Source organism: Electrophorus electricus, chromosome 11, assembly GCF_041902795.1.
Source record: "Electrophorus electricus isolate QZ-2024a chromosome 11, ASM4190279v1, whole genome shotgun sequence".
Classification (NCBI taxonomy): Eukaryota; Metazoa; Chordata; class Actinopteri; order Gymnotiformes; family Gymnotidae; genus Electrophorus; species Electrophorus electricus.
In genome coordinates, this window is record NC_137507.1 from 15966085 (window position 1) to 15992500 (window position 26416).

A 26416-nucleotide genomic window follows, 5' to 3' on the forward strand; every position below is an offset into this window, starting at 1 on the left:
CAGCGAGTAATTACCATCTTTCATTTTGAGACAAATGAGGAGAGAACCTCAATTCTGAATGGGGGGAGACATTTAGTCTTTTCCTGCTTTAATTGGATTTTTTTTTCTTCTCAAAACAGACATTTTTGTCATTTTCTTCATGTTAAGTATTCCTTGTTGAATTTTGGTTTGGAACAAAGGTTAGCTGGTTAAAACAGACCATTTTAATTAAGTTTTGGTGTTGAGGATTAAACAGGAGAAATACTAAGAGCTGTATGTTTCAGGATCCAGTCTTGTGCTCTCTGCTAAGGGGCAAGCTCTATATGCGCGTGTGTGCATGTGTGTGTGTGTGTGTGTGTGTGTAATAGTGTCATGGTAAAATCTTATATGGGACTTATTACCTTACACTGTGGGCAACTGACCACTCTGAGTTCTCATCATAGATGTAGGCTCATCTTTAAGACACTGTCATACCTGCTTGCTACTGCATCATGTAGCACTCGTCATGTATTTAATCAGAGTTCCACATTTCCAGCAGCGATATTGCTTTACCAACGCGCTGGCAAGCTCACCGAGGTATTTCATCATCCTGTCACACTGTCCAACTGAAACACGTCAAAATTCACTTATGAGCTATGGGATTGTACACAAGCCATACTTTTTTTTTTTTTTTTTGCCGGTGCTGAACACACTTGTGGTATAAGATGACTGAAGTGTTGCGGTGTGACCCAGGCCGAAGACACATGCGAGGGTTTACTAAATTGCAATGACTGAGAAGAGGGGGGTGTTATATTTGCAACAAACTAAGCAGCGCTCTGTGAAGGATATAAAGTAAGCAGACTTTCATAATGTGCACTAAAAGCTTTTGAGGTTGGAAGGCACTTGACCTGTGCCCTTGGTCTAAATAAAAGCATGATTATACACACCACAGAGCCTTTTAAAATGCTGACAGTGTTGGGAAATATAATAAAACAACTTAGCCCTATGCAGGGCCAATTTTCCCTTAGTGTTCCCTGTTTGAGACTGGCTCTGTTTTTTTCATGACACACCAGTGCCCCCTAATGGTAGCACAGTGGACTAGAGATGACTGAGCATTTCTTAAAGGCCACAGGTATGTACAGAATTAGCAGAGCAGACTTCAGGTTGCTTCATATGAAGACTTTGCTATAGTAACTTTGCTTCAGCACCAACGTGAGCATTACAAAGATTATATAGTGGTTAAAGTCTATATTTCACAGAGTATTGATTGCATAATGTCTATATTTTAAGAACATTGGAGTGACAGAGTGAAGAATTTGAATAATCAAGGTTATAGCCGTTGTTTAAATATGGCTGTATATAAGTTATAACATAATTATTAAGAAAAATAATTAAGAAAAAGGCCTCTTGCACTCACTGTCAAGCGAGGGTTTTGGGAGGACCTCTAGCGTTCATATCTTGAATTGAAGCTGGGAGTACTTCATGTGCAATAGCACAAGGAAAAAAAACTGGGAAGTTTGCTAGCTTACATAATGGCAATTGGCTACAAATGATCTAAACCAAATGAGACAGGATTGACCTTCACATGTGGTTTCCTTCACATAGCCAATTCAATTGTTTGATCGGTTCCACTGAAGACTAGGACTTGTTTGTACTACTGTAATAATTAAACTGAATGATAATAGGGGCATGTGACCCTGCGTTTACATGTTCAGTTTGACAAAAGTGGTTGGGCCTCTAGAAGTATTAACGAAGAAAACTGGACTTAAATAACTTAAATAACTTTGTATTATTACATTTTTCCAAAAGTACAAAGTTTCCAAATGGTTTCTCTTTAATTACTTAATTTACTTTTTAAATATTAATAAATTTACTTGATTGCAATATTGCATGTCAAAACATTAATTCTATTTTTATACATTGGAAGAGTACAAAAGAAGTGAAAAAAAATCCATTATGCTGTGCTGTTTGACAGTGGATCATTAGCAATAATTAAATTACTTCTGTCTTTATTAGCATTCTTATTTATGATTAAAAGAGCATCATAATTTTTTAGAACAATAAGGCTTTTCCATCCCTTATGTGTAACAGTACCCTCATGGCATTTTTTGTTTTACCTAAATAGAATAAATGTAATAGAATAAAATGTACTTTTTTCAATGTATATAATTAAAAAAGAAAGATTATGTTTTGCTGCCAGAGAGATGTATTGGCTTTTCTATGAGAGGGGTCAAAAGAGCCAGTAAGTAAATATGGGTGATGTGAGGGAAAGACTGAAATCATGAAAATATAACTTAAATGTAATATTTCCTACATAAATGTAAAAGAACGTCAAAAATACTTTAAATTTCATTTATTCTAGTTTTAAAAAATGTACATCATATGATTTTACATTAGACAATGGTCTCTTTGAAAACAACACTCTGATTCTAATATTACAGCGTTAAATTTAATATAAATTCCATTTTAGTAATTTGTTTTCATACACCAGCAACATGTGACAATAACAATAATAATAATAATAATAATAATAATAATAATAACAACAACAACAACACAAATTAACATCTGATGTAATTGTCTGTAAATGTCACTTTTTGCTTCAGAACATGGTGTAAGAAAAGTATGAAAAATAGTTAGTGAACATTTACACACGGTTAGAACAAATACATCAGTTAACATCTATATTCAAATACTATACCAGAGCTAGGCAGACAGTTGAAGAGACGCGACAGTCAATGCTCATCCAATAATAAGACCTACAGCTCAACATGACTTTTAGAAGTAACTATTGATTTTCAAAATACATAATACAGTCACTTTCTGAAATTAATTTTGTGTCAAATTGAGAGTTTTGTCTTTGACTCCACAAGGTGGAAAGGAGCATGTGTTATGTGACCTCTCCAAGCTGCCCTGGAAAATGACAATCACACTGAAAAGATATCAACCCAGTTTTCATTCCCCCAGCAAGTGCTCTGGGATCAAACTGGTCCACCCAAACCAAGCCTTTCTATAAACATTACAGTTTTAGACAGACTGTGGCCAATAGGAGAAGAAGGAAAAAAACAACAAAAAAAAGCCCCAACAATTTGGCAAAACTAGTGGTCACAATACATTCTGTGCCTCTTTAGTGCAGCTGTAAGATACCTCAAATGCCCTATTACAACTGACCACAAGGGGTCACCTCAAAAACACAGGAAGGAGGCGCTCAACTGGCCCTGTTGTGTTTAGTTCCAACCATAATCTACTAGACCTGATCTGAATAATCAAAGCCTTTAGCAGTGTCTGAATATTCAAAACTACTGTGCTGGAGCCACACTCTGCAGGCTGGTAGATCTCCAGGTTCAGAAGTTGGAAGCAACTATCTTGGGACAACCTTCAGTCGTATTCATACAGTATTCATCTTCTGTATGCAATGCAAAAGGTATTAACGTATTTGGGAGTCACAATATTTAATGCCTATGTCAAAACAGCTATCTGATGTTCAATCAGCTGGCTGATGGTTAATCCTGCTGTCTGAATGGCAGCAGGCTGGCTAGGACATTTAGAGCAAATTACCCATTTCACTTTACAATGAGGATAAAAAAGAGCTAAGGGAGTTACCCTGTAACATCACCTGTAACCCTATAATCTTTGGAATATCTTTATTACCATCATTAACACCTTACTTGTTTACTTACTATGGATAATTGAATCAACAACTGAATCCAGGTTTTACTATATTTATACATTTCATAGAGTTTTATACAACTTTAATACAATGTGAACCATTATGACAGATCCAGAGAAAATAGCATTTTTAGTATAAAACATCATTTTCCACTGAAGAAGAATTTTAAATGCGGGACAATATTTGATTTGACAATCTGGTCCGACATTTGCCCAGATGGTCATGTTCCTTCGTATTTCCCATCCCAAGGCTCTCCAAATTCAAACCAAGTCACTTAGTTACAGTCTGGCACGTTTGATTCTTAATCAGTTCAGCCATATGAATTGTGTGAGTGAGCACTGGATGAACATCTAAATGGTTTGTCGACTCTTTTTTCCAACTCGTCAGACACTGCAGCTGAACTGGTTTTGGAAGAAAACAGTCATTGTACCGGGGACGTCCAAGGGCAAGTGCATGGAGCAGTGTCAGAAGAAGCCTGTGTATTTCATACTTCCCTGCATCTTTTCTCTGAAATAGCTATTAGAATAGTAACACAAACTGATTTGTAGACTGACGAGACCTGGCAGATGTAGAGCAGAGATTTTAATGTTAAATCCCCCCCAAGACCTAAAGACCAGCTTTCAATCAGTGACGGTGCTATTCCAACCAGAAAACGTGTGCATATGCTTCTGCAGAAGGTGCAGCTAAATTCAGGAACACAAAGTGCTTATTCTCAACAACGCAGACTCTTGTGTAACCTCGTCAGATGTGCAGTGGCAGGCGTTTCCCCATAGAAGTGTGTTGTAAATGCAAAGCTCGGTCAAGCCAGACGGAGATGAGACCTCCCACAATCATGTGACATAACGCAGTCTGCAGCGTGAAGGATCCACATCACAGTGACAGAGTAACATGTAATGCAGGTAGAGCAGTATTTAGACTGAACATGGGAAGCTTCTTTCCAAAGCATCTCTAGAATACTCCAGGTGTTTCCCCACAAGGCAAGTGCCTCTCCCATCTAGGCTAACTGAATATGGTCACTGTCGAAGGGTGTAAACATTCTAAACACGGTTATTCTTGCCCAAGGTCCCCAATATACTTTATTCATAGAGTAACTGCAAATGGAGGACCAGCTGACAATTTAATTAGAAACATTAGTCAACTTTGGAGAGACCATCAGTCTTAGAATTAGGCTAATCTAAAGTAAATTTTAAGTTCTTAGTTACAAACGTCCTTTCCCCTAGTAAAAGAGCAGTCCCACAAACAACTGGTACTTTGCATAGCGTGTCATACTTTTGTAATGGCATACTGTAGGCTTACATGCATCATACTTCTTTGACATTAGAACAAATTATATTGCAATTAAAGAGGTACAACTAGTTCCCATTGTTCTTCAACAAATGAATGGAAACAAAGTAATCTCACAAAAACAGTGCAATGTGTTGTACCTTGATACTTCCTCAAACTACTTTATGTTGGAATTACACACCCCTACAACTAAGTAAAATGATTATGAAACCACTTTTAGTTTTGTAATGTTAGCTCAGTTAGCGTACTTAAGATTTAAAATCTGGGATAAAGACCTTATAAATTGTGGTTTAGTCTTTAGAACAGATTCACTTGGTATACAATTCCACCTAAGATTCAATCAAGAGATCAACTGATCAATCAATCATTCATTCAATCGAATATCAATCATTCCACTGGCTGTTATAAAAATATATTTAAAATAAAGGCATTTAAAACATTTCACATGTGAAACTACAGAGTTTCTCCAACTACAATGCTGTGTAGCAGGAGGAATCAAATTTTGATGCAAAAAAGACATCTCAAGCACACTGTTGGTCAAATTTGAACTGAATGAGTTGGTGTGCATTTGTGTGCGCATGTGTGTATGTCCGTAGGAGTGTGCAGCAATGTAAACAAATGCAAAAAAAAAGGCTTCACGTCATCATTAATATGCATTTGCGGTACTCTAGATTAGCCCTGCCTCAACAGAGAAGGAGAAGGGGGAAAAAAAATAATAATCAGAATTCCAGAGGGGAAAAAAGTTGAGTTTGGAAACTCCCTAGAATACAACACTGCGCAGTCAAGCGGGCCAGGAGATCCAGCCCCCAAGCCCTCAGCCACGAAGCGTCAGTTAAAAACCATTGGTGTCCCATCCCACCCGCCCACCCGCCGGAATGTGCAAACATCTTCGCCAATCATTGGTGCAAGTTTTCTGCCCGTCAAATGAGATTTTCTAACCAGCCAACGTGAAAAAAAGGTGCGTTTCTGCCACGCCCATGATCCCTGCCTACCCCCGTGCAGCTTGGCAGGGCTTAAGTCTCAGGGCTGCCTGTGGTCACAATCTTCATGTACTGCGTGAAGATTGCCTCGAAGGCTTCGTCTCTGTGGATCATAGCACCGAAGACCAAGGGCTGGTAGATCAGACAGAAAGACACGTGGAAATCAAACAGGTGATGAAGGAGGTGAATAATTTCAAATCATTCACTGAATCATTTGAGAGCAAATCTTTGGTACAGGTTCAGTCCTGGGAGGTTCACAACACTATAAGGTTCAGTGCTTTTTCGCAAAACAAGGTTCAACTTGTCCCAGCTAATTCAGCCTGTTAATGAGCAAGCCCTACCGTTAGCTGAGGCAGACGTGTTAGTGCTTGGAAAACACAAGGCTGTAGTGCTGAGCTGTGGAGCTGACCTGATGCAGGCTAATATTACCTTCATGGGAGGAACTATAACTTACCTTCTGTGTTGAGGGTGTGGCAATGGAGATTCCCATCCCAGACCCAGGCAAAACTGATAACACTTTATACTGTGGAAAACAAAAATTTAACACAAAATTAAGCTCTGCTTTGGCCTCTAAAAGGATCTGAACTGAGAAAGCAAATAAATGTCCTCAGCTACCTTCTGGATATCTGTGATGTCTACTAGTTTAATGACTTTGTTCTTCTTGGAGGAGCTCGATCTGGAACTGGAGCTCTCAAAACACAAGTGGCTGAGAAACACACAAACTTGAACTTAAAGAACATTAAGGCAAGAGTATGAAGGCATGTAACTAATTGCTGAATTTAATATTAATTTGATATCAGCTGTAGGAGCACTAAGACCCAAAATAAAGTTTAAAAGTTTTATGTAAAAATTAATGACTGCAAAAGAAATAGTTAAGAAAAATCCTAGTTTTCAAATGATTAATTAATTCAAAGCTCAAGGAAGCTATGTGGCTGGTTAAGGGTGTGTTCTGTTTGTATTTGTGTGTGTGTGTGTGTGTGTGTGTGTGTGCTTGTGTGTGTGGAGAAGCTTCTTACTTCTCAGTAACATAGAGGACACCGTTGCGAATGTAATCAGTGGGCATCTTCCGGTCCCGATTTATCAAGCAGCACCTCCATCCATTTTCACACACTGCAGAGACGCAAAACACCCACATTTCACCACAGATGGAACCTACTGGGGGGCATGCACATAACTAACATATGGGCACGGTGGGTGGGGCGCACCAGCCAGGGGCCTCTCTGTTTCTGGCAGGCTGAAGATCTCGTGGAAGACGCCTCTCTTGGGGTTGTGCGAACGGCTGCTCTCCTCCTCCCTGCCTGCGCCAGAGGGTATAGCTGCCAGGCTGCCCCGCGATACCACCGGCTGGATCTGTTCACAAAGTGGAAGGGCTTTCAGCTACCAACCCACCCCTCGTCCCCTCGCTGGGGCCGCCGCGCCTGCAATGCCCTCTGCTCTCCGGTGAGAGCTTTAAAAATAAAATAAAAAAATTTTCAAAAATCAACCCCACCCAAACCGGCATCTTCCACAGGCTCCTAATTCAGCTGGGTACCTGAGACGACATGGCCGCATCCCAAATGTTAGTGTGTTTAGTAACGGTGTGAATTCATGCGGGAGAGTCTAGGTCATGCAGTACAGCATTGGTCCGCTGGCACACTCATTATGACCGTTAGGCTGGGTCCTGATGACAGAACAGCCCTGGGTGTGGGCGAGTGGCCCTTCACTACAACAGACAACAGGCTCATCTCCCTGCAACATCTAAAAGGGACATTAACTACTCGAAAGCAGGGAGGCACTAAAGGGACAGCAGATCACCGCCAAGGCCGACACATTAGTGGCTAAAAGTCACAGCAGACGCTTCTGCGGCTCTACAGGAAACTACTCACTTCACCTGCTAAATAATGGGCTTGTGAATTAGCTTCCTGTGCCTTAAAGCACATATACCCATAAGTGCACAGGCACCAGTCATTCTCTCCATACACACACACACGTGGACATAGAGAATAAGGTGAGTTGGTGGCATGACTGACACACACACAGCCAGGGGAGGGGGGCACACCAGAGTCCATACCTTTGCACACCAAGACAGCTAAGAGAGAAAGACGGAGAAAGAGAAAGAAAAGAGCAGGCGTGACAAGCAAGCGGCACCCATTCACAGGACATCGTCATCTCGGACGCACACACGGTGTTGTATACACACTCATGGATGCGTGCATACACTTATTATATAATGCACAGACACAGACACACATTGTATATGGACAGACGCATACAGAAACAGTCAAATACACACTAATGCATGCAAATGTAGATGCACATTACATACAGAGAAACAGACCCAAGCATTCATTATAAAAAGAGATATACTAATTTGAATTCTCTCACACAGAAACACACAGTCAAATGCGTCACACCTTAAAACGCATTCACAGTCACGAACTTGCTAACTGCACAACTATGTAAAGTAAACACCGCCGAACTAACGCCAACATTCCACTTCCGAACTTCCTCCGCTGGCCTGTGAGCACGTGCATGCGTTCAGATGGGCCGTACCCGTCTGGACACGGCGGTGCTGGTGCGCTCCTTCAGCTGAGGGTCCGTGGGCAGGCTCTTCCACACCATGTATGGCGTGTCATACTTGTCTCGCAGCTTGGGGCAGCTCTTGAACAGGAAGTCGATGATGAAGAACTTGATGCCGGCATACAGCCCTGGAGCATGAGGGAGAGAAACGTAACGCAACGTGCAAAACGGGCATCATCGTAGCAAACACTTTACGTGGTGGCTCTTGACCCGTCACGCGCTTGACCAAAAGGCACATCACTCAGCTATGATCACACACAAACTCTAAGGACCCTGCAGCACATTGGCTGGGCCACTGTCCAGTTAAAAATAGCAATCGTGTGACTTCCAGGTTATGACACCCAGGGGAACAGCTGAGGTGCTCCATGTGTGTGTGTGTGTGTGTGTGTGTGTGTGTCTGTGGTTTGCTCATATTAACGGGGCATATGAGTCAGCTTGTCAGCGGGTGTTTGCCCACCAGATACTTTATTGGAAACACCCACACTGTACCCACATGCTGGTGGCTTTATTAGGTGAACCTGTCTCCTCTCTTATCTTTAGCATGATTTAGGCAATGTGGAATTCAACATAGCAATAACACTGAGGGTATCAACATGGTAGGCTGTTGAGTGGTTACAGGGTCAGCAGACACAGCGGTGTGGCTGGGGTTTTTAGACGTGCGACTCTGCTAGGCTGAGTGGACCACCATCCAGAAATATCTACATACCAGTGAACTCTGACATAGAGCTGAAACAAGATGTGAATGACAACAGATGGGATATTTAATCTAATACACTGGCTATAAGTGTCATTGGATGTGTGTGTATGACCAAGTGCGTGCGTGTGTGTGTGTACACTCTAGTGCATAAGCTCACCAATAATAAAGCCCATAAGCTTGTAGGGCAGAACACAGGATGAGATGAAGGCCACCCACAACGCAATGTACAGCTTCTGGGTTATCTCAGGCTGCACCCACATGAACAGACTGTGCACACACGCGCACACACACGCGCACATACGCACGCACACACGCACGCACAGTAAAGCACACCCATTAACTTTTCCATCTCCATATGCAAGTAAAGGATTCGAATTTTGTAGACATGTTTCCTATACATATTTCCCACCCATTATGTTAATATTAGAACAGCAGATTTCTGTTCATAGTCCACAGCAAGAGGTCACTTACTTTTTTATTTTCTCTAAAACATCTGCCATCTTTCCAAAAAGATTCTATGGAAATTCAAAAACATGCATGAATGTCATAGAACAAAATCTTCGGACCACTTAAGGGCAAATTTTATCTAAATATAAAAAGTCTTTTGATAGATATAGGAGTGATCCTTTAAGAAATTACAGTTACACGCACAGGCATTCTAACTGAACAATTAGACAATTCATTCATAATTGAGGAAATAATAAGAAACCTGGGCTTTCTGTGCAACATCGAGCACTAACTGGAACTTCTCTGATACGGTCAGGTCTTCTTTCGGAGGCTCCTAAATAGAGACGTGAAGGGAAACCAAGAGGAAAGTAGAAATCAAAGCCCCACACAAACGTGTCACTTCCTGCACACACATGCACAAGTGTGCAGACCACGGAGTGATGGAAGCGAACACCTACCACAGGTTCAGAAACTTCAGGCACAATACTCCACTGAATTCTCCACCCTCTGTAGGAGAGGCAGAAATGATGATGGGTTTCAAACATGTACTACAACACGCACTTTCAGAAAGCAATACCAAACACCACACGGAAACAAGCGTCCCACAGCATCCACCCCCCCCCCCCCTCCCCGAACTGCCTGCTATCTATCTCTGGATTAAATGCTTCGGCAGAGATGGTAACCATGGCCACCAGCACGCCTCCTTGTCTCTTCCTCACCTGCACTCTGACTTTTTTCACTAGGCTCCTTCTGCACCCTGCAGCATTACTGTATGTCCAATATGTCTACATTCATATTAACACCACCAGCCCAGAGGAGATGACACACATGCGTAATAAGACTGAAATGGCATTGTCATCATTAATCATTATCCACGCCGGCTGGCGTAGGAAAGGCAACGTGAAATAGCAGGACCCAAATAGATTTGGTCCTCATTACCTTGCAATGAGGTAATTCAAAGACAACCTCAGAATGGCTAAGAAGAGAAACATTGGGATGGCCCAGCCATGCCATGCAGCATTCATGTAGACCTATGGAAGAAACACACACACACACACACACACACACACACAAAATCCTGTACCTATAGATTAAAATAGTTACAAAACATCAAATGAAATAATCTACACTGTAATGCCACATATAATTTACAAATTTCATTTTGCCACCACTGCAAAATGACCATGTGAGTAAACACATACACAAAGACAGATGACTGGTGCAGGCAGGAGCTACTGGTGGCCCATGCTGTAAACGCACAAGTGGGACATTAATAGCATAGTGTGTTTTACTAGCTAATACTTCTAACCCAATGCACCTTCTGGCATGGGGAAGTAACCACAAGTGATGCTTCAACTAGATTTCACTCATTCAGTTCCGTAATATAAGAAGAATTTTTTTTATATTTTTATGTAAAAGTAATAGAAAAAAATCTACAAATGTAGTTTAGAAAAACTGCCTAGAAAATACTAACTCATTGTATTGACTTATATATAAACCAATCAGGCATAACATTAAAACCACAGAGAGGTGAAGTGAATAACATTGATTATCTCCTTACAGCAGCACCTGTCGGGGGGGGGGGGGGGGGGGGGGGGGGTCAGTCCTTGAATGTATTGGAAGCAGGAAAAGCAGGCAAGGTTAAGGATCTGAGAGACGCGACACGGCTCAGACTGCGCTGGAGCATCTCCAAAATGGCAGCTCACGTGGTGTGTTCCCGCTACGCAGTGCTCACCACCTACTAAAAGTGGTCCAAGGAAGGACAAGCAATGAACTGGACAGGGCCATGAGCCCTTGCGGCTCACGGATACACATGGGGAGTGAAGGCTAACCCATCTGGTCTGATCCCACAGAAGACCTACTGTAGCTCAAATAGTTCGAAAAGCACCGTGCACCACAGCTTGCTATGTACGGGGCTGTGTAGCCACAGACCAGTCCGAGTGCTCATGCTGAGCTCTGTCCAATGCTAAAAGTGCCGGCAGTGGTCATGAGAGAATCACAACTGGACCATGTAGCAACGGAGGAAGGAGGCCTGGTCTGAAAAATTATGCTTTCCTTTACAGCATGTGGCAATCCGGGTGCATGTGCGATGCCTACCTGGGCAACAGATAGCATCAGCAAGCACTGTAGGAAAGACACTAGCCAGCGGAGGGAGGAAGTGTGAGGCTCTGGGGAATGTACTGCCGGGAATCCTTTGGTCCTGGCATTCATGTTGATGTTATGTTGATGCATACCACCTAGCCAAACCCTTCCTGGCAACCGTATTCCATAATGGCAGTGGCCTCTTTTAGCAGGATAATGCACCCTGCCACACTCCTCAGGAACTATTCAGGAATGGTTTGAGGAACAAGATGTTGACTTGGCTTCCAAATTCTCCAGATCTCTTGCAGCTTACAAGACTGAATTTGCTAATGTTTGGTGCCAGATACCACAGAACACATGTTGAGATCTCAAAGAGTTCATGCCTCAACAGGTCAGAGCTGTTTTGGCAGCACGAGGGGGACCTACACAATGTTAGGTGGTTTTAATGTTATGACTGACGTGCGTGCGTGTGTGTGTGTATGTATAAATAAAAGAAGAGCCATTCTGTCCTTAGTTCATGCTAAATAACACCCCTTGCTGGGGACCTTTAGCTTGCCAGCTTTTGTATTTCCTTTGCAAAGCAGGAAGTAGTCCTGTTCATTACTCCAGCACTCACGCTTTGATACATGGAATTAATCTCCTGCAATCTCATTTGTTTATGCCATTGAAGGCATCATCTGTAAGTGATTAAAGTAATCTGGGATTTATACAATTTCCATAAACATGAACTACAAATACTCATAATACTTTAATCTTATTCATGTTGAGATACACCATGTACGACTGTTTCCATGTTCACTATTGTTAGTTTAGGCTCTATTTTCTGCCTCTACTCATGCTACAGGAGTAAAACCCTTTAAATGCAATTTTTAAATGTGTATTTATATATGTAACCTGCAGTCCACATAGCCTCAAAATGGTTATTTTTACAATACAATATTAAGTTGGTCCCACAGGGTTCATAAGCAGTGGTGCACTGTACTCAGCATGCTTTAGCTCTATTGACGTCAAGTATGGTGTATTCTTTTTTTAGTATTATTCTATTTGGTTCATTCGGCGTGTGCATGCATGGCTCAGTAAAGCACAGGAGCTTGGAGGCTACGTACAGACTCTCCTGTTCTCTCTTGAAGGGAGATTGGCTTACTGTTTAATGCTTACACACACACACACACACACACACACACACACACACACACACACACACACACACACACACACACACACACACACACACACACACACACACACACACACACACACACACACACACAGTACAAGAGTGCAATGCTAGGTACAGGGAAAATACGCACACACCCAGAGTCATGGGCCACCTTTACACCTGCTCATTCATACCAATCACAGCAGCAGATCACATAAAAGACCTTCACTTCCTGTTCACCTCGTACTTCAGAATGGGGAACAGGTGTGCGGGGAGTGACTCTGGCTGTGGCATTATGCTCAGTGATTGACTGCCTGGTTTAAGCATTTGACAAACTGCTCAAGTCCTGGGATTCACACACACACACGCGCGCGCACGCACGCACGTGCACGCACACGCACGTGCACACTTCTCTCTAGAGATGTAAGTACATCCAGTGAGGGGCATTTGTGTGGGCAGAAATACAAACAAACAAACAAACAAACACACAACATGTGTATGAATATATATTTGGAAAAAGCGAGAAAGGAAAAAATAAAAAGAGAAAAGAAAAACATGAGAGGGAGAGAGAAAAACTGTTTTGACCAAAGGGAAGGAAATGGAGGTGAGATCAGCACTCACAATAAAGGCAATCGCTGACGTGTACACGGAGTGCCAGTCGGATAAGGCTGACAGGTTCCTCATGAAGTTTGTTACAGGTCTGGCGCCACGCTCTGCGCACACACACGCACACCCTTTTAACAATATGGCTTATTATGTATATTGACAACCATTAATAATGTTGTCAAAAATTTTAAACACAAAAGTTTAATAACAGAAACTCCAAAGGTGACTCACTAAGTCGTCTCATGTTTTCTGTTAACCTGAAACAGAGAAAAAGAGAGATTTCTTACAATATATATCTGCACTGATCTTCTGATAAGCAATTAGTGGTGGGCAAACCCTGATTAATCAATGATGATTTTATGACTCAACCGCACACACACGCACTCCCCTTCATACTCTTCATTGCAAGGTTACCCTCCTATAGATCTTCTCAAATTCTAAAAGCAAATCCAGTGAGTATGTGAATTTCATTTCGCTGATTTGATAAACCCAGAGTTCCACAATCAGCAAGGTCATCCCATCAGCACAAGCCCAACCAGAAGGCCATAGTAGCAATGTAATTGCATCTGTGGCCCAATAGGGGGAGTGAGCATTTAAAAAAAATTGATAACTTTTTCTCAAATTCAAGAACATATAATCAACCAATCAGAGGACATGCAGAACACCTGTAGCCCCTCCCTGTGCTCCATCTTACCGCTTAGCACTGAGAGGCTCCTCTGGTTCTATGGTGTTCTCCTCCGGCTGAAAGCGGAAGTCCTCAATGTAAACACCAAAGCGCTCATAGAGCCACTTCTGCAACCGGGAGCACAGCGTCTCCTTCCGCTGCTTGTCTGGGGGGTTGACAGACAGACAGACAGACAACTCCATGTGAGAGAGAGCAACAGAGAGATGGAGAGAGACTGATCTGCGTAATTCAGAGCACAAACTCAAGCTCTATTAACCTAATTTACTCGGTGTGTGTGCGTGTGTGAGTAAAACTAGATCCTCTGGCCTAGATAGACTCATCTATAAATGTAGACTGCTCCCTGAAAATAACACGCTTTGATGGTGCTTGAAACACTGTGCAACCATGGATGGAAACACCGAGCGATCCTGGACAGAAACACAGAGATCCTGGACTGTGCCTCATTAACAGGTCAGCTGAGGGTCATGCTCCATTACCTGTGCCATTGGCCGACGGTGACTGCTGTTTACGGGACGGCTGGGGAGGAGAGTCCTCTAACCTGATGCAGACAGAAACAAAACCGTGTCACACATCAAGTTATGCTCCTGGCATATTTATTCACAGTAACAGACTTTTTCATTTAAAAAGTGGCCTTCATTCAAAAGGCATGGGAGAGGACTGGTCATGTTTCACGAAAGTACTGATTCCTCACTACAATACAAGAATTACAATATGAATTATTGAGAAAATGTGAAAGACGACCCACTTGTTGAGGTGTGAATGGCACTGGCACCACCCACCATATCCATGGCGCATACCTGGACTTAAGCGCCTCATTCATCTTCAGCTCCAGGTCCAGCCTGCGTGCACGCTCCTTCTCCAGCTCCTGCTTCAGCGAGTCCACGCTGGTCTCCTCTCGCAGCTTCCTCAGCTCCTCCTCTGCAGAACACGAGGACCAGGTTAACATCTCGGACAGGCAGGAAGAGGCGTACAGAGGGGCGTGGGCTTAAGGGAACACCGGGGAGGCCCTGCTCTCCCCCACAATCCCCCTCTGCTTCATGGGATGGACGAGGACAAGCCGCACCTCTTTTCAGACACCCGCTGAGACACCAGGGGTCTCCCTCCCAGCCCAGCGTCACTTTCTATGTCGGCTGTTCCAGTGCTCCTTCTCCAGTTGTACCAAGCTTTATAAATATTTAAGCGTTGAAGCTAGTTCCCTCCGCACAAGCATCAAAGGGGGAGAGCGGAATGCGAGCCTGAGTCCCATCACCACCAGTTACCGACAACAAAGGACCGGTAACGTTGGCCTGCACACCCTGAGGGGGGGCCAGTCATTAGTCCATATGTGCTAGCAGGAGCGTCGGCAGTGGTGATGAGAGGTGGACAGTGGGGCGTCACTGAGGTGCCTTCACCCTCTCAGCCGGAAAACTCTGCACTCCTCGGACATTCAGGCAGCACTGAGCACCTGCCAGAGCCCTTAGTCAGACTGGCTGGACGGCCTGGCAGCGTGCATTTACTGCGCTGTCCAAACAAACAAAAATACGACAGGCCTGAATCTGGACCGCTGATGAGTCATCAAGTGACAGAAAGGCGCAATGACGAAAAGATCTAATACTCACTGAAAGTAACTCCAGTGTGCAAGACAGAGCTTGGGGAGGATATTCAGAAACCCAGCTACAACAGAGAGCCCATGAGTGCATCTAATCGATCAGTCACAGGAGCATTTACGGCCTTTAGCTGATGCTTTTTTCCAGAACAACTTACAGTTATGACTGAGTACAACTTGAGCAATTGAGGATTAAGGGTCTTGCTCAGGGGCCCACTGGGGCTTGAACCAGCAACCTTCCGATTACAAGTCAAGTATCTTAACCACTGAGCTACCACTGCTCACCTCTGGCTTGCTGGTGGTCGCACTCCATCACTATACGCCGGTGGCGTGTGTAGCAGGCAGCGTCTGCAACCACCCGTGTGTCCAGCAGGAAATGCATCCTGACTTTCTAAGCAGTATTCTGGGCAGCCTGCACATAAAGCCCACACCACCACCCTCCACTGCCTTCCAACGGGTCCCGCCAGTCCTGCCTGAAGGCGAGCTGTTCTGGAGCATCCCGGAACTCCTCGTCTTTCCTCCACATTATCTTGCAGGATGCAAATGAAAAGGGCTAACTGAATTATTCATGTGTTTGCTAGATCTGTTTGTATAAGCCTTTGTGTTGCAGATATACAGCGTGGGCACATATGCAAGCACACATGCATGTGCAGACACATATACATGCAGGCGCACGCACACAGGCGCATACAAACACATGAGCACACAATAGGAGAGCGCTATGAATAACAAGAACAGCGTCTCTCATAATAGCTGAGCGATGTGAAGCTGCCCCAGGCTGTGATGCTGAAAATGAAATTAAAAATAAATGAGGCACAGGTACTGGAACACAAGTGTGCGCACGCGCACGCGCACGCACACACACACACACACACACACACACACACACACCTTTCCATAGCCCTCTTAGCTACTGTGTCTCTTAAAGGGTTCCCCATTTTAACTGATAGGAGTCAACAACATGGACAAATAACAAAATGGGAGCAATCTGTAGCACGGCACCATTAGCCTGGAGAGTCACGGTGCTGCTCTCCGGGCTAACGGCACCGTTAGCTTCTAGAGGCACGGCACCGTTAGCTGGGAAAGCTGTTTCTGCTGGCCCACTCCGCATTCAAGCAGCCTCCAAAAGGCCGCCAGCACATGGCACACAAGCTCAGAACTGCGAATCATCAGGAGAGAGCTCAAGTCCAATCAGGATGCTCCTCTGTCAAAGCGGAACAATACGCACTTCGACCGCCATCGACCCACTCCACAGAAATTCAACTGAAAGAACAGCTTGACATGGGACAGAAACGGGAAGTCAAAAACTCTGGAAGCGCAGGGTCACTTTTGTAAAACCTGATCAGAGGCACTGCCGTTACCTACAGCATTTATCCAGTCGGTTAAGAGGACAAAGCAGTATTAATGTCTGCCTCGCACACATACACGGTGCTGGCACATATCACATATCTGCCCCTAACAGGCTGCCATAGCTTGCACTGTGCATTGTCACTGGCATCCACACATTCTGAGTGCCATGGCCTTTCATAAGTGATGTGGTCTCCACCAAAGGGCAAATGTTTTGCTGTATGTGTTAAATGTGTATATACAAATGCAAGTTGCAGTTCAGTTCATATACAAGTTATAAGTCCAAGGTACTGCAGCCTATATGGCACAGCTACAGAGTATCGATAAAGCAGCCAGTAAAAGTAGCAGTTATTGGCTGTGCTTAGGTTCAAACCAGGTCACTCATAAAAGCCAAAAATGTGTGGGTTACAAGACATGCTAGCCTGCGGTTACAGCTATAGAGCGCATATGCTTAGTGAAGTACTATCTGACGACATCACACTTTTATTGGGGCATCAGCTGTAGAGAGACAGACAAAGTGATGCATCTTCCTGCCTCCAAAATCTCTGTGGGTACACATGCACACAGAATCCAAACAGATTGACCGTTAGTGTAGATTCTGTACACAATACTCACACACGACCCACCACAAGGCCACCATGTTCACAAAATGAGCTGTGTGCAGACTTTAAAAGAACATTTTCTTCCTGTGTGCAGCTTATATATAATTCACGCATGCCAGATTTCTCATCCAACTTTGACTTAGATTGTAGTTGCAGGACTGAGCAGAAGATTAGTACAGATCAATATGAACACACACACACACACACACACACACACACACGTCTCCACCTGTTAGACCTCATCAAAGATTCAGCACCTCTCTGTGTGCACTCTCTATTCCCCCGCCTCATGCGCACACACACACACACACACACTCCAGCTTGCCCAGTTTCCACTCTGCAAAGTCATTCATTATATTTTTCTCCTTTTGCCTGCAGCCCGTCCCCCTCGCCAGTCTGTTAATACCAACATAATTCTCTCTCCCTCTTTCTTCTCTCTCTCCCCCTATAATGACTCCTACCGGTAATGGCCTGTTGCTGGGCCAGTGGGCCTCTGTGCTTTATGGAAACACACACACTCAGGCTGGAATATGCTCATTGTTAGTAGCTCCGCCTCGAGAGCTGACATCACTCACTGCTGCTGCCCGGAGACTCCTGGCTGGCAAAAATCACCACTGCCCTTCAGCGGTGTGGTCTAAGGTCTTACGCGTTGCTCTGACCACCGTCAACCTAAACCGAAAATAAACGCCTCGTGAAGCTTCGCTGGCTGGAAAACGGTGTCTAGATGAGGTCAAACACCCGTAACACCGCTGTGACCACCATCACACACAGCAGTGCCACGCCCAGCAATCCCAGACATCAGCTAGTCAACAGTGGTCCTGTGGTCAGAAACAGGCCACTGATGGATGGCTTGGGCGTGGTTTATATTCTAGGCATGGCAGCAGATGAGCTGCAGTCTGTGACTATGCCTATAAAACAGAAGCCTTCCTAATGTTCAGTGGATGTTGGTGCACTCTTTTCATTAAACAAACATTCTTCACACATGTAAGTTCATATTGGACTGATCTAAAAGCAGGTCAGCTTTTCTGAACCCTAACTGTAAGCATGACGTTGGTGCAACCATAAAACTGTACTCAGACAAGCACAGAGACAGCAGGAATGTTCATTTGATTGTACTTAGAGTTTTAAAAACAGCCCAAGAACTTTTACATTTATGGAATCTGCTAAATGCCATAAATGTAAAATAGGACATTTTACCCAAGTATGAATGAAATAAGCTTTCAGAACATGACTGATCTTAAAACAATGATTTCACCGATTTGTTGGGCCAAAAAAACAAACAAAAAAACCCCAGAAAAAACCCTTGTTTCTGTAAAATAGCTGCAACGTGTTTTTTTTGTTTGTTTGTTTGTTTGTGTGTGTGTTGTGTGTCGTGTGCGAGAGACACATAATGTGCCCAGAAGCATGCTCAGAAGGTAAGATCACAATCCATGGCTATAGAATTGGGCAAGTATGGTGATTGGAGAAAATATACAATGATGCGTTCTAACTTTTTAAAAACTTTCAATTATTCCAGCAAAATACACCACACACTGAACAACCAATTCTTAACTGCTTCTATACCAACAAAAATCTTTTGAGGTTCATTCTGGGTCAAACTCTGTTTCAGTTCCCTGTTTTAACATCATGAAACAGTATTCATAGCCAAAAAAGCTGATTAACCTCACCATCCCTCACACGTGTATGCACCACATGAATATGGATCCAACTTCTTTAGTACTTAATGTATTGTTCCATTTTCACCAAAAGCAGTTAGTCACGAATAAACTCTGCAAATGATAACAGCTTTACGATCCAAGGGATCATCTTAATGCCAATGGTGTAGCTGAACACTTACTAAGGTCGAGGTTGCTCTTATGGATGTTGGTTTTGTCAGTAGTAATATCGCAGAGAACCTCTACGTCAAGGTCTACAGCATCCATCGTGACTCTGACTCAAGCGAGCCCCTCTCTGTATGGGGCTGTAACTCTATACTCCAGTGTTTATTGTCGAATTATTGTTCAAGTCCACATATACTGCCTCAAAAATCACCCCATACACTGTTTAAGTGTCCCTTTGTTTGAGATCCAGCCCAGGGCCTAACATGCAGCTTTGAGGCACTCCAAGTAGTGTTAGCTGTGAAAAAGTGCTAAAATGGCTGAGGACAAAAGGTGGATGTTTGTGAGAAGCACAAGTATGAACACAGACTTGCGTGAGCCAGCGGAGAGCTTCCGGGTGCCTTAATGCACGGTCATCTACTTTGGGTTTAAGGACAAAGTAGAACAGTACTATGTACGATTCGTTCTTGAACAAAGGTGTTTAAACAAAGGAGAAGGAGTTGGTGTGTGCTGAAAGCACCTTTTGCAGCACATTCTGGACGGTATTTATATCTGAAATCGTATCATGGACATTAAAGCCCAAAGCAGTAAGCTATGCCCAACGAGGCAGCAAAGTGAACAAGTCTGAATTTACATAAATGGAACCTGTGTGAGAGGACAGTTTTAAAAGGTGTGAAACAAATGACAGATGAGGAAGACCATGCTTGCTGGACCAACAGATTGCTGGCCTGCAATGTGAGGCTGAGGCACACTGACAAGGAGCAAAATGGAACTCATTTCTCAATAAAATGGATTTGGAAGACACAACAGAGTGATGTGGATACTGGCTCATACATTAGCAGAGTACAATCAGATTGAAAGATGTGACGATTATTAAAACAATAAAACTTCATTTGCTCCTCAAAAGAAACAAACAAACGTGAACAATTTGGACTACAAAAAAACTACAGTCATGAGAACTGGTTTTCTGACCTAAAAAAAGGACGCACTCCAACAATACTATTTTAGTCCTGTTTCAGTTGTAAAACTGTTACAAGGAGTGCACATAGCATTGAGTTAGCCAAGAGCTAAAATTGTGCAGGCCCATGGCACCTTAAGCCACTTCAAATTCAAGATTGTCTGCAGTCTATGACCTTGTTACATGAACACATATTTTACACAGAAAAGTTACACAAAAAAACACACATGCAAACTCAAAAGAGCCGCAGTACAGTACAGTTCTGTGTTTTACCTGCTCATACAACGTTATGCATAGGACGGCCTTTTGATGGCATTCCATTTTTGTAAAGGGTCATAGCTTTCTAATCAGGTAATAATATTTCAATGTCACAATTTATCAAAAGATACAAAATTTTGAAAGACAGTCAAAAACACATTTGCAGCCAAAACTATGCAGCCTCTTCTCCAGCATCCTGTTTCAAAGCCACTTCCTGCTTTTCCCTCAGCTGTGAGGATCCAATCACGACTTCCTGCAGCTCAGAGTGCACAAAACCACAGTGATGCATGTCTAAAAGTCCCCTCAACAACCACGCAAAGCCTGCCAGTGTTCTGAATATGTTCAAGTGTACGTGCTTCTGGAGCCCAATGCCAGGCTGTAGAATTACTATACAATAACTTAACCCCTAACTTGAGGCGATCTACAGTTAACACTATAATAGTCATTGTGTTAGACATATTGGGACAGATTTAGTGTGGATCTGTAGCCCCTGATGTCTAGCTTTGAGCTGGAAACATGGACGGCTGGGTTTGGTGGCATTTTAGGAACACGCAGGGTGCGTTGTCGCTCTGTAAAGTGATGTGCCAGTGCTCACAACGGCACCCACCTCATCCCGCACACACAGAGTTCTATGAAGCGACTTTCGGCTTTCAACCCCACAATGGGCTTTTGCACAGCTAGGCTCCTGTGGCCAGCCTCCTGCCTACAGAATGGTGCTGTTGCATGGTAACCTGACTGAAAGCACAGAGGAAGAGAATGCGGGGGTGCAGTAAATAAAGGGAAAAAAAGTCCTTCACGGTTCACCAGACCCTCAATACACAGGATATTCCAGAGGAAGCATTTGGAGAAGAGCAGTAATGTGTAGCCAATAAGTGCAGCTTACTGCACGTCAAGCCACCATCCTCGATGTCGGACTCAAATCAGTGTTTATCTCGCGCTTGATAGTAATAAAGTCAGTCTCTCCCCACTCCTATTTAACTGTGACACATCAGGGCCAATGTAACACTCAAATGGCTACAGATTTTGCACTGGTGTGTTCCCACTTTAAATGCTTCTGAGCCCACGTCTTATTGCCCGTGTCCCTAAAGGCCTTTCTAACAGGCATCCTGTGGGTCGGGCGTGCCTTAACAAAGCTACTCGGTCCCGAGCTACTTTCTTTCCTTCTTGATCTTGTTCATATTAACAGAGTTCTGTTCTAATATTTGCTGAAGAGAATAAGCAAACTAGAGAAGTGGGGAAAGTGCTCGTCAGGTTTAAGGAGGGGTCTGAAGAGGAGATCCCCACAGCTGTGGCTGGCTGCTAGTGGTGAAGAACACAGTAGAATAAGCCGACAGCAACCTACGGTTTGACCCCATAAAATACATCCTGCTTCTGTGTCCCTGGAACACAGTCATCTGTGAGCAGGAGCCTGAGAGCAAAACTGGCCGTGCGCTCAGGGAGGGAGGCGTGGCATAGTCTCCCTCCATCAGAAGGGGGGCGCTGAGCGATATCCTCCGAGCGTGTTACATCACCCCGAAACCCCCCCCCCCCCAAACACTACATGAGCTGCTGCTGCTGGAAAAGAGACTGATTGGCTGCGTGCGCCTCCGAGGAAGCATGTGACTGCCCTCAAGGAATGGAAGCTGGTGTGACAGGTAGGAATTCGCTATGACTAAAACAGTGAGGAAAATATGGTAAAAACTGCTGATATACATCATACATGTGTGTAAGGGTCTGGCAGTTTTTTTGGAAATCAGCTTCAGATGGGTTCTTCCCTTTCTTTAGTGTTAAATTACCTGAAATTACCTGAAAAAGACAACTGGAAGCTTGAATTTGTGTGTGTGTGTGTGTGTGTGTGTGTGTGTGAGAGAGAGTGTGGTAAGGAGAGGAGTAAGAAGCTGGCGTCAGGGATACTAATCACATTTCTAAGGCCTTTCTGGCAATGAACTGCGCATGCGCACACACATACACACACACAAATTCCTGGCTCAGGGCTCACAGTACATCCTGGCTTTGAGCACAATCATGTCAGGTAGACCACAGTCTGCTCCTCCAAGCACCAGGAGTTCATGCCCACAGGTGCCCACGGACCCAATGAACCCCCCTCCCTCCCAGAGCCAAGGCAGAATGATACACGTGTAAGTGCCGTGAGCAGAGGAAGCCGGTTGAGCTTCAAAAGCCATTCCCAAAGCTTTTTGAATTTTCACACACAATCTGCATGATCTGGAGCTGTTTACCCAGTCATATCTACAGAGTCATAAAGCCAGAATTACGATGGCAGTCGCACGCTGTACACCCACGATGTTTACAGCTGCCCCAAAAGCACAGGACCACACTCCAGAGTCCAGGATGATGTGGTGTCCCCATCCGTGCAGGGGGCAGACTGGCACACACTGATATTTAAAAGGTACGCGCACACACACAGTTGGGCTGCAGTCCCACTACTGACATTCAAATTCCATCATCAATAACAAAGCGTTTTGTCTGCTAATCTACTTAAGGATTTACTGGTAAAATGTGTAAGACTTTCAGGAGATAGCACAGAAAAACCTGGACCAGCAGCTTAATCATGTTCTTTTAAATGAAAGTCACAATTTACTCTTCATGTGATAACAGTTTTCCTTATTATGCTACATTTTTACTGTACACTTACTATAACCTTCAGTCACACAGACAATAAAGCTGGTGACAGGGGTGTATACAGTACAGATGCTAACCTTGGCCAGAGAGAGAGAGAGAGAGAGAAAGAGAGAGAGAGAGATTGTGAGTGAGTGAGTGAGTGAGTGCGTGCACAAGAGTGTGTGTATAAGAATCGGAGAGAGTGTGTGAGTGAGAGAGGGAGGGATCCTAATCTGAATACCATTTTCCCATTTTCATCTCATTCCCTTATTAACCAAGTAAGTAATTAAACCCACAGAGTGCTTTTATGCCATTATTAAAGGCCGTTCCCACTCTACATCACGTAGGGGTTTAAGCATCTAACGAACTAACCCAGGCTCTCAGATGCCATGAGCCGCTGTATTGGATGCGTGTATGGTCATGTGCTACTAAGCTGACTATGTTAACAAACAGAGGACAAAGGCTCAAGACTGGTCCATACCAAAGATTTCCAATCACTCCTGTCCACAGTTACAATCAAAAGGAGACAGAAAGCATACATGTACACAGACACACACACGCTGGCCCCAACAGCTCAGTGCTGATGGCGTGAGATAAAAAGGGTCTGCCCCAAATAACAACAATCTCTGATTAACCCAGTCACACATGCCCTTTAGCAGGCAAAATCAGTGAGGTCACCCAACAACAACAGGGATGATCGATAATCACTAACCAACCTTTCCCCTCACACACAAGCACACTCAGCACATTCACAGTAACCACTGCACCTTGGTACTCTTTAAAAAGACCTTCATTCAAAAAAATGCAATTCTGATTCTGAATGTTGGAAAAAAAAGATCCGTACAGAGCCCCCACGAAGTTACAGAACAAGTGGAGCCAAGCAGCCTGGTCAAAGGGTGGCCGACGCAGGTAGGCACTGGCCAAAGGCTGGCCGACACAGGCAGACACTGGCCAAAGGCTGGCTGATGCAGAGCCTCCACACCAGATAAAATGAATAATGATTTGATTTGATTATGTGAACTCCCAGGATTCATTTAAACAGCCAGAGAATGTTCATCTGGATTATCGGAGATATCCCTACCTTAATTGCCAACAGTAATATCATAGTAATTAAAAATATTCTATTAGGCAGCCCTTGTAAGAAACAGGCATTGTGCTCCCTTACGCCACCTGACCCACATTTGCGTGGTTGCCATAACAGGTTAAAGCATCATCTATGTCAGGTGGATGTCTGTACAAGCTTAGCTGTCATTCATAGACATATCAGCGTTCAATACAGCTAATGGTTAGAGTCCATTTAACACGGGAAACGAGAACACCACGCATACTTGTGCGGTGTTACACAGCTCACTTCTCACAGCTAACAAGGGAAGAAGAGAAGAGATGTCCCAGTCGGTACTCACGCAAGAAGTGCTTCTCCAGTAAGGCGATTTCCAGATGACCCTTAACCTCATTGAGACGCTCTGAATCGCTCCTTAGGTCCTGCAAGGCAGCCATGTTGAGAGCCCCAGATCCAGCCTGACCAAAACACAGACACAGATACAAGGTTACAGGCTAATAACACTCTCTCTCTCGCACACACACAAAAGAATCCTACTATACTTGCTATGCAATCTGTGAACGAAGGGTCTAATCTACTAGACAAGCGAGCAGTCCAGCAAACAGAATGCCTTCTAGCAATGCACACGCTCGACCCGACTCCACACACGCACACACACACACACACACAAGTAAGGGTGCATGAATGGGAATGTGGAGTGAGAGAGAGACCTGTCTCAGCAAAAGAGAGTTTTCCGCTGTGTGCATGTGTGTGTGCGCGCGTGTGAGAGAGAGAGAGAACTAGTAGTAAGGCTGTTGTGATGATGTGATTTAGTGAAGAAAGAAGCAGAAAAATGGAGAAGAGGTATCTCTTTAAGAGGCCACTCTCTCTCTGTCTCTCTCTCTCTCACTCACATACACACACACACACACTGCTGCAAATGCCTCTCCCTGCAGTAGCCTGCCTCATTCACACACTGCGGCATATCTTAATCCATTTTGCTGTCTGTTGAACTGGCGAGACACACACACCCCCACCCAGCCACCCACACACACACACACTCCCATTAAAATCTGAGAATATACATAAAGAGAGAAAATGGGTACAAGGAAAGAGAGCATGCATGTGGGATAAAGAGAAAATTGGGGTGAGATCAAGAAGGAGAGAGAGAACAGGTACACACTCAGTTCTCTTTGTGTACAAGTGTGTAATAAACAGCCGGAAAGGCCAAATTCCAAAAGGAAGCCTCCGAGATCCACAGGAGGACAGAGACGGCGTCGCCCAGAGGCATCCCACAAGCCCCTCCCCAGTTCAGCATCCCGGAGTCGTGTGTGAGCCTCACCAACATGGCCGCACCACGCTGGCAACGGCAGCGTCAGGTTAGCGCGTCCCTCTTCTGCTGTTAACAAACATCGACGTCATGAGCTTGCTCCATTCTTGCAAGAATTACAGTACACGTAGTGCACGCGTCACGAACGTACTCCACACTTCACAGTGGGCGCGTGCTACCCAGTGCAGGTGTGCCAGAGTAACCCAGCAGTCCAGCTGTGCACAAACAGAAGTATGCAGCTGTGGGTCTGGGATGTCTTAACGCCCTATGAATGAAAAGCGGTAGCAGCAAGGGTGCATTTGCATGAGAGAGAGAGAGAGAGAGAGAGAGAGAGAGAGAGAGGGAACACAACAGTGTGCTGCATGCGCATCTGAGACAGTGAGACTGGGGGAGGCAGGAAGAGAGGGAGAACATTTGGAGAGATGAAGGAGAAGGAAAAAGAGTGACAGAGAGAAACCGTGTGTGAGAGAGAGAGACCGAGCAAGGCTATTCCAATTGAGGTGCGGAGAGAAGCTGTGACTCACACTGTCTCAAGAGCGAGTTGCTGCTGTTCAGAAAATCTGTCCTAAGCCTGTCGCACGTCAGACAAAAATATCCCAGCGCCCACACACCGACTGTCTGGACCGGGGAGGTGGACGCCAGGGGTGGGGGGTAGGAGTTGTGGGGTGATGGAGGTGGTGTTGCTGCCAAACTACCGAGCTGCTCCGCATTTGAAAAACAGGCTCTGGGGGACTTTAAGGGCAGATTTTACACAC

General features: G+C 44.3%; 1 protein-coding gene across 4 annotated transcripts in view; it reads right to left on the reverse strand.

Moving 5' to 3' along the window:
- Positions 1-2304: 2304 nt before the first annotated feature.
- gramd4a (GRAM domain containing 4a) overlaps positions 2305-26416 on the reverse strand; it is a 30044-nt gene continuing 5932 nt past the window's right edge. For 3 of the 4 annotated variants that reach the window (XM_027014573.3, XM_081723610.1, XM_027014575.3), the window contains 18 exons: positions 24696-24810; positions 14925-15045; positions 14604-14665; positions 14137-14272; positions 13674-13699; positions 13458-13549; positions 10535-10626; positions 10054-10102; positions 9858-9929; positions 9620-9663; positions 9306-9415; positions 8425-8579; positions 7943-7960; positions 7098-7242; positions 6909-7002; positions 6508-6598; positions 6347-6415; positions 2305-6024 (listed from right to left, as the gene is read on the reverse strand). In XM_027014573.3, coding sequence (XP_026870374.2) covers positions 5926-6024; positions 6347-6415; positions 6508-6598; positions 6909-7002; positions 7098-7242; positions 7943-7960; positions 8425-8579; positions 9306-9415; positions 9620-9663; positions 9858-9929; positions 10054-10102; positions 10535-10626; positions 13458-13549; positions 13674-13699; positions 14137-14272; positions 14604-14665; positions 14925-15045; positions 24696-24810 — 1590 coding nt within the window. In that variant the 3' untranslated portion in view covers positions 2305-5925. The remainder of the gene's footprint in view (positions 6025-6346; positions 6416-6507; positions 6599-6908; positions 7003-7097; positions 7243-7942; positions 7961-8424; positions 8580-9305; positions 9416-9619; positions 9664-9857; positions 9930-10053; positions 10103-10534; positions 10627-13457; positions 13550-13673; positions 13700-14136; positions 14273-14603; positions 14666-14924; positions 15046-24695; positions 24811-26416) is intronic. The other variant, XM_081723611.1, reaches the window with a different exon arrangement.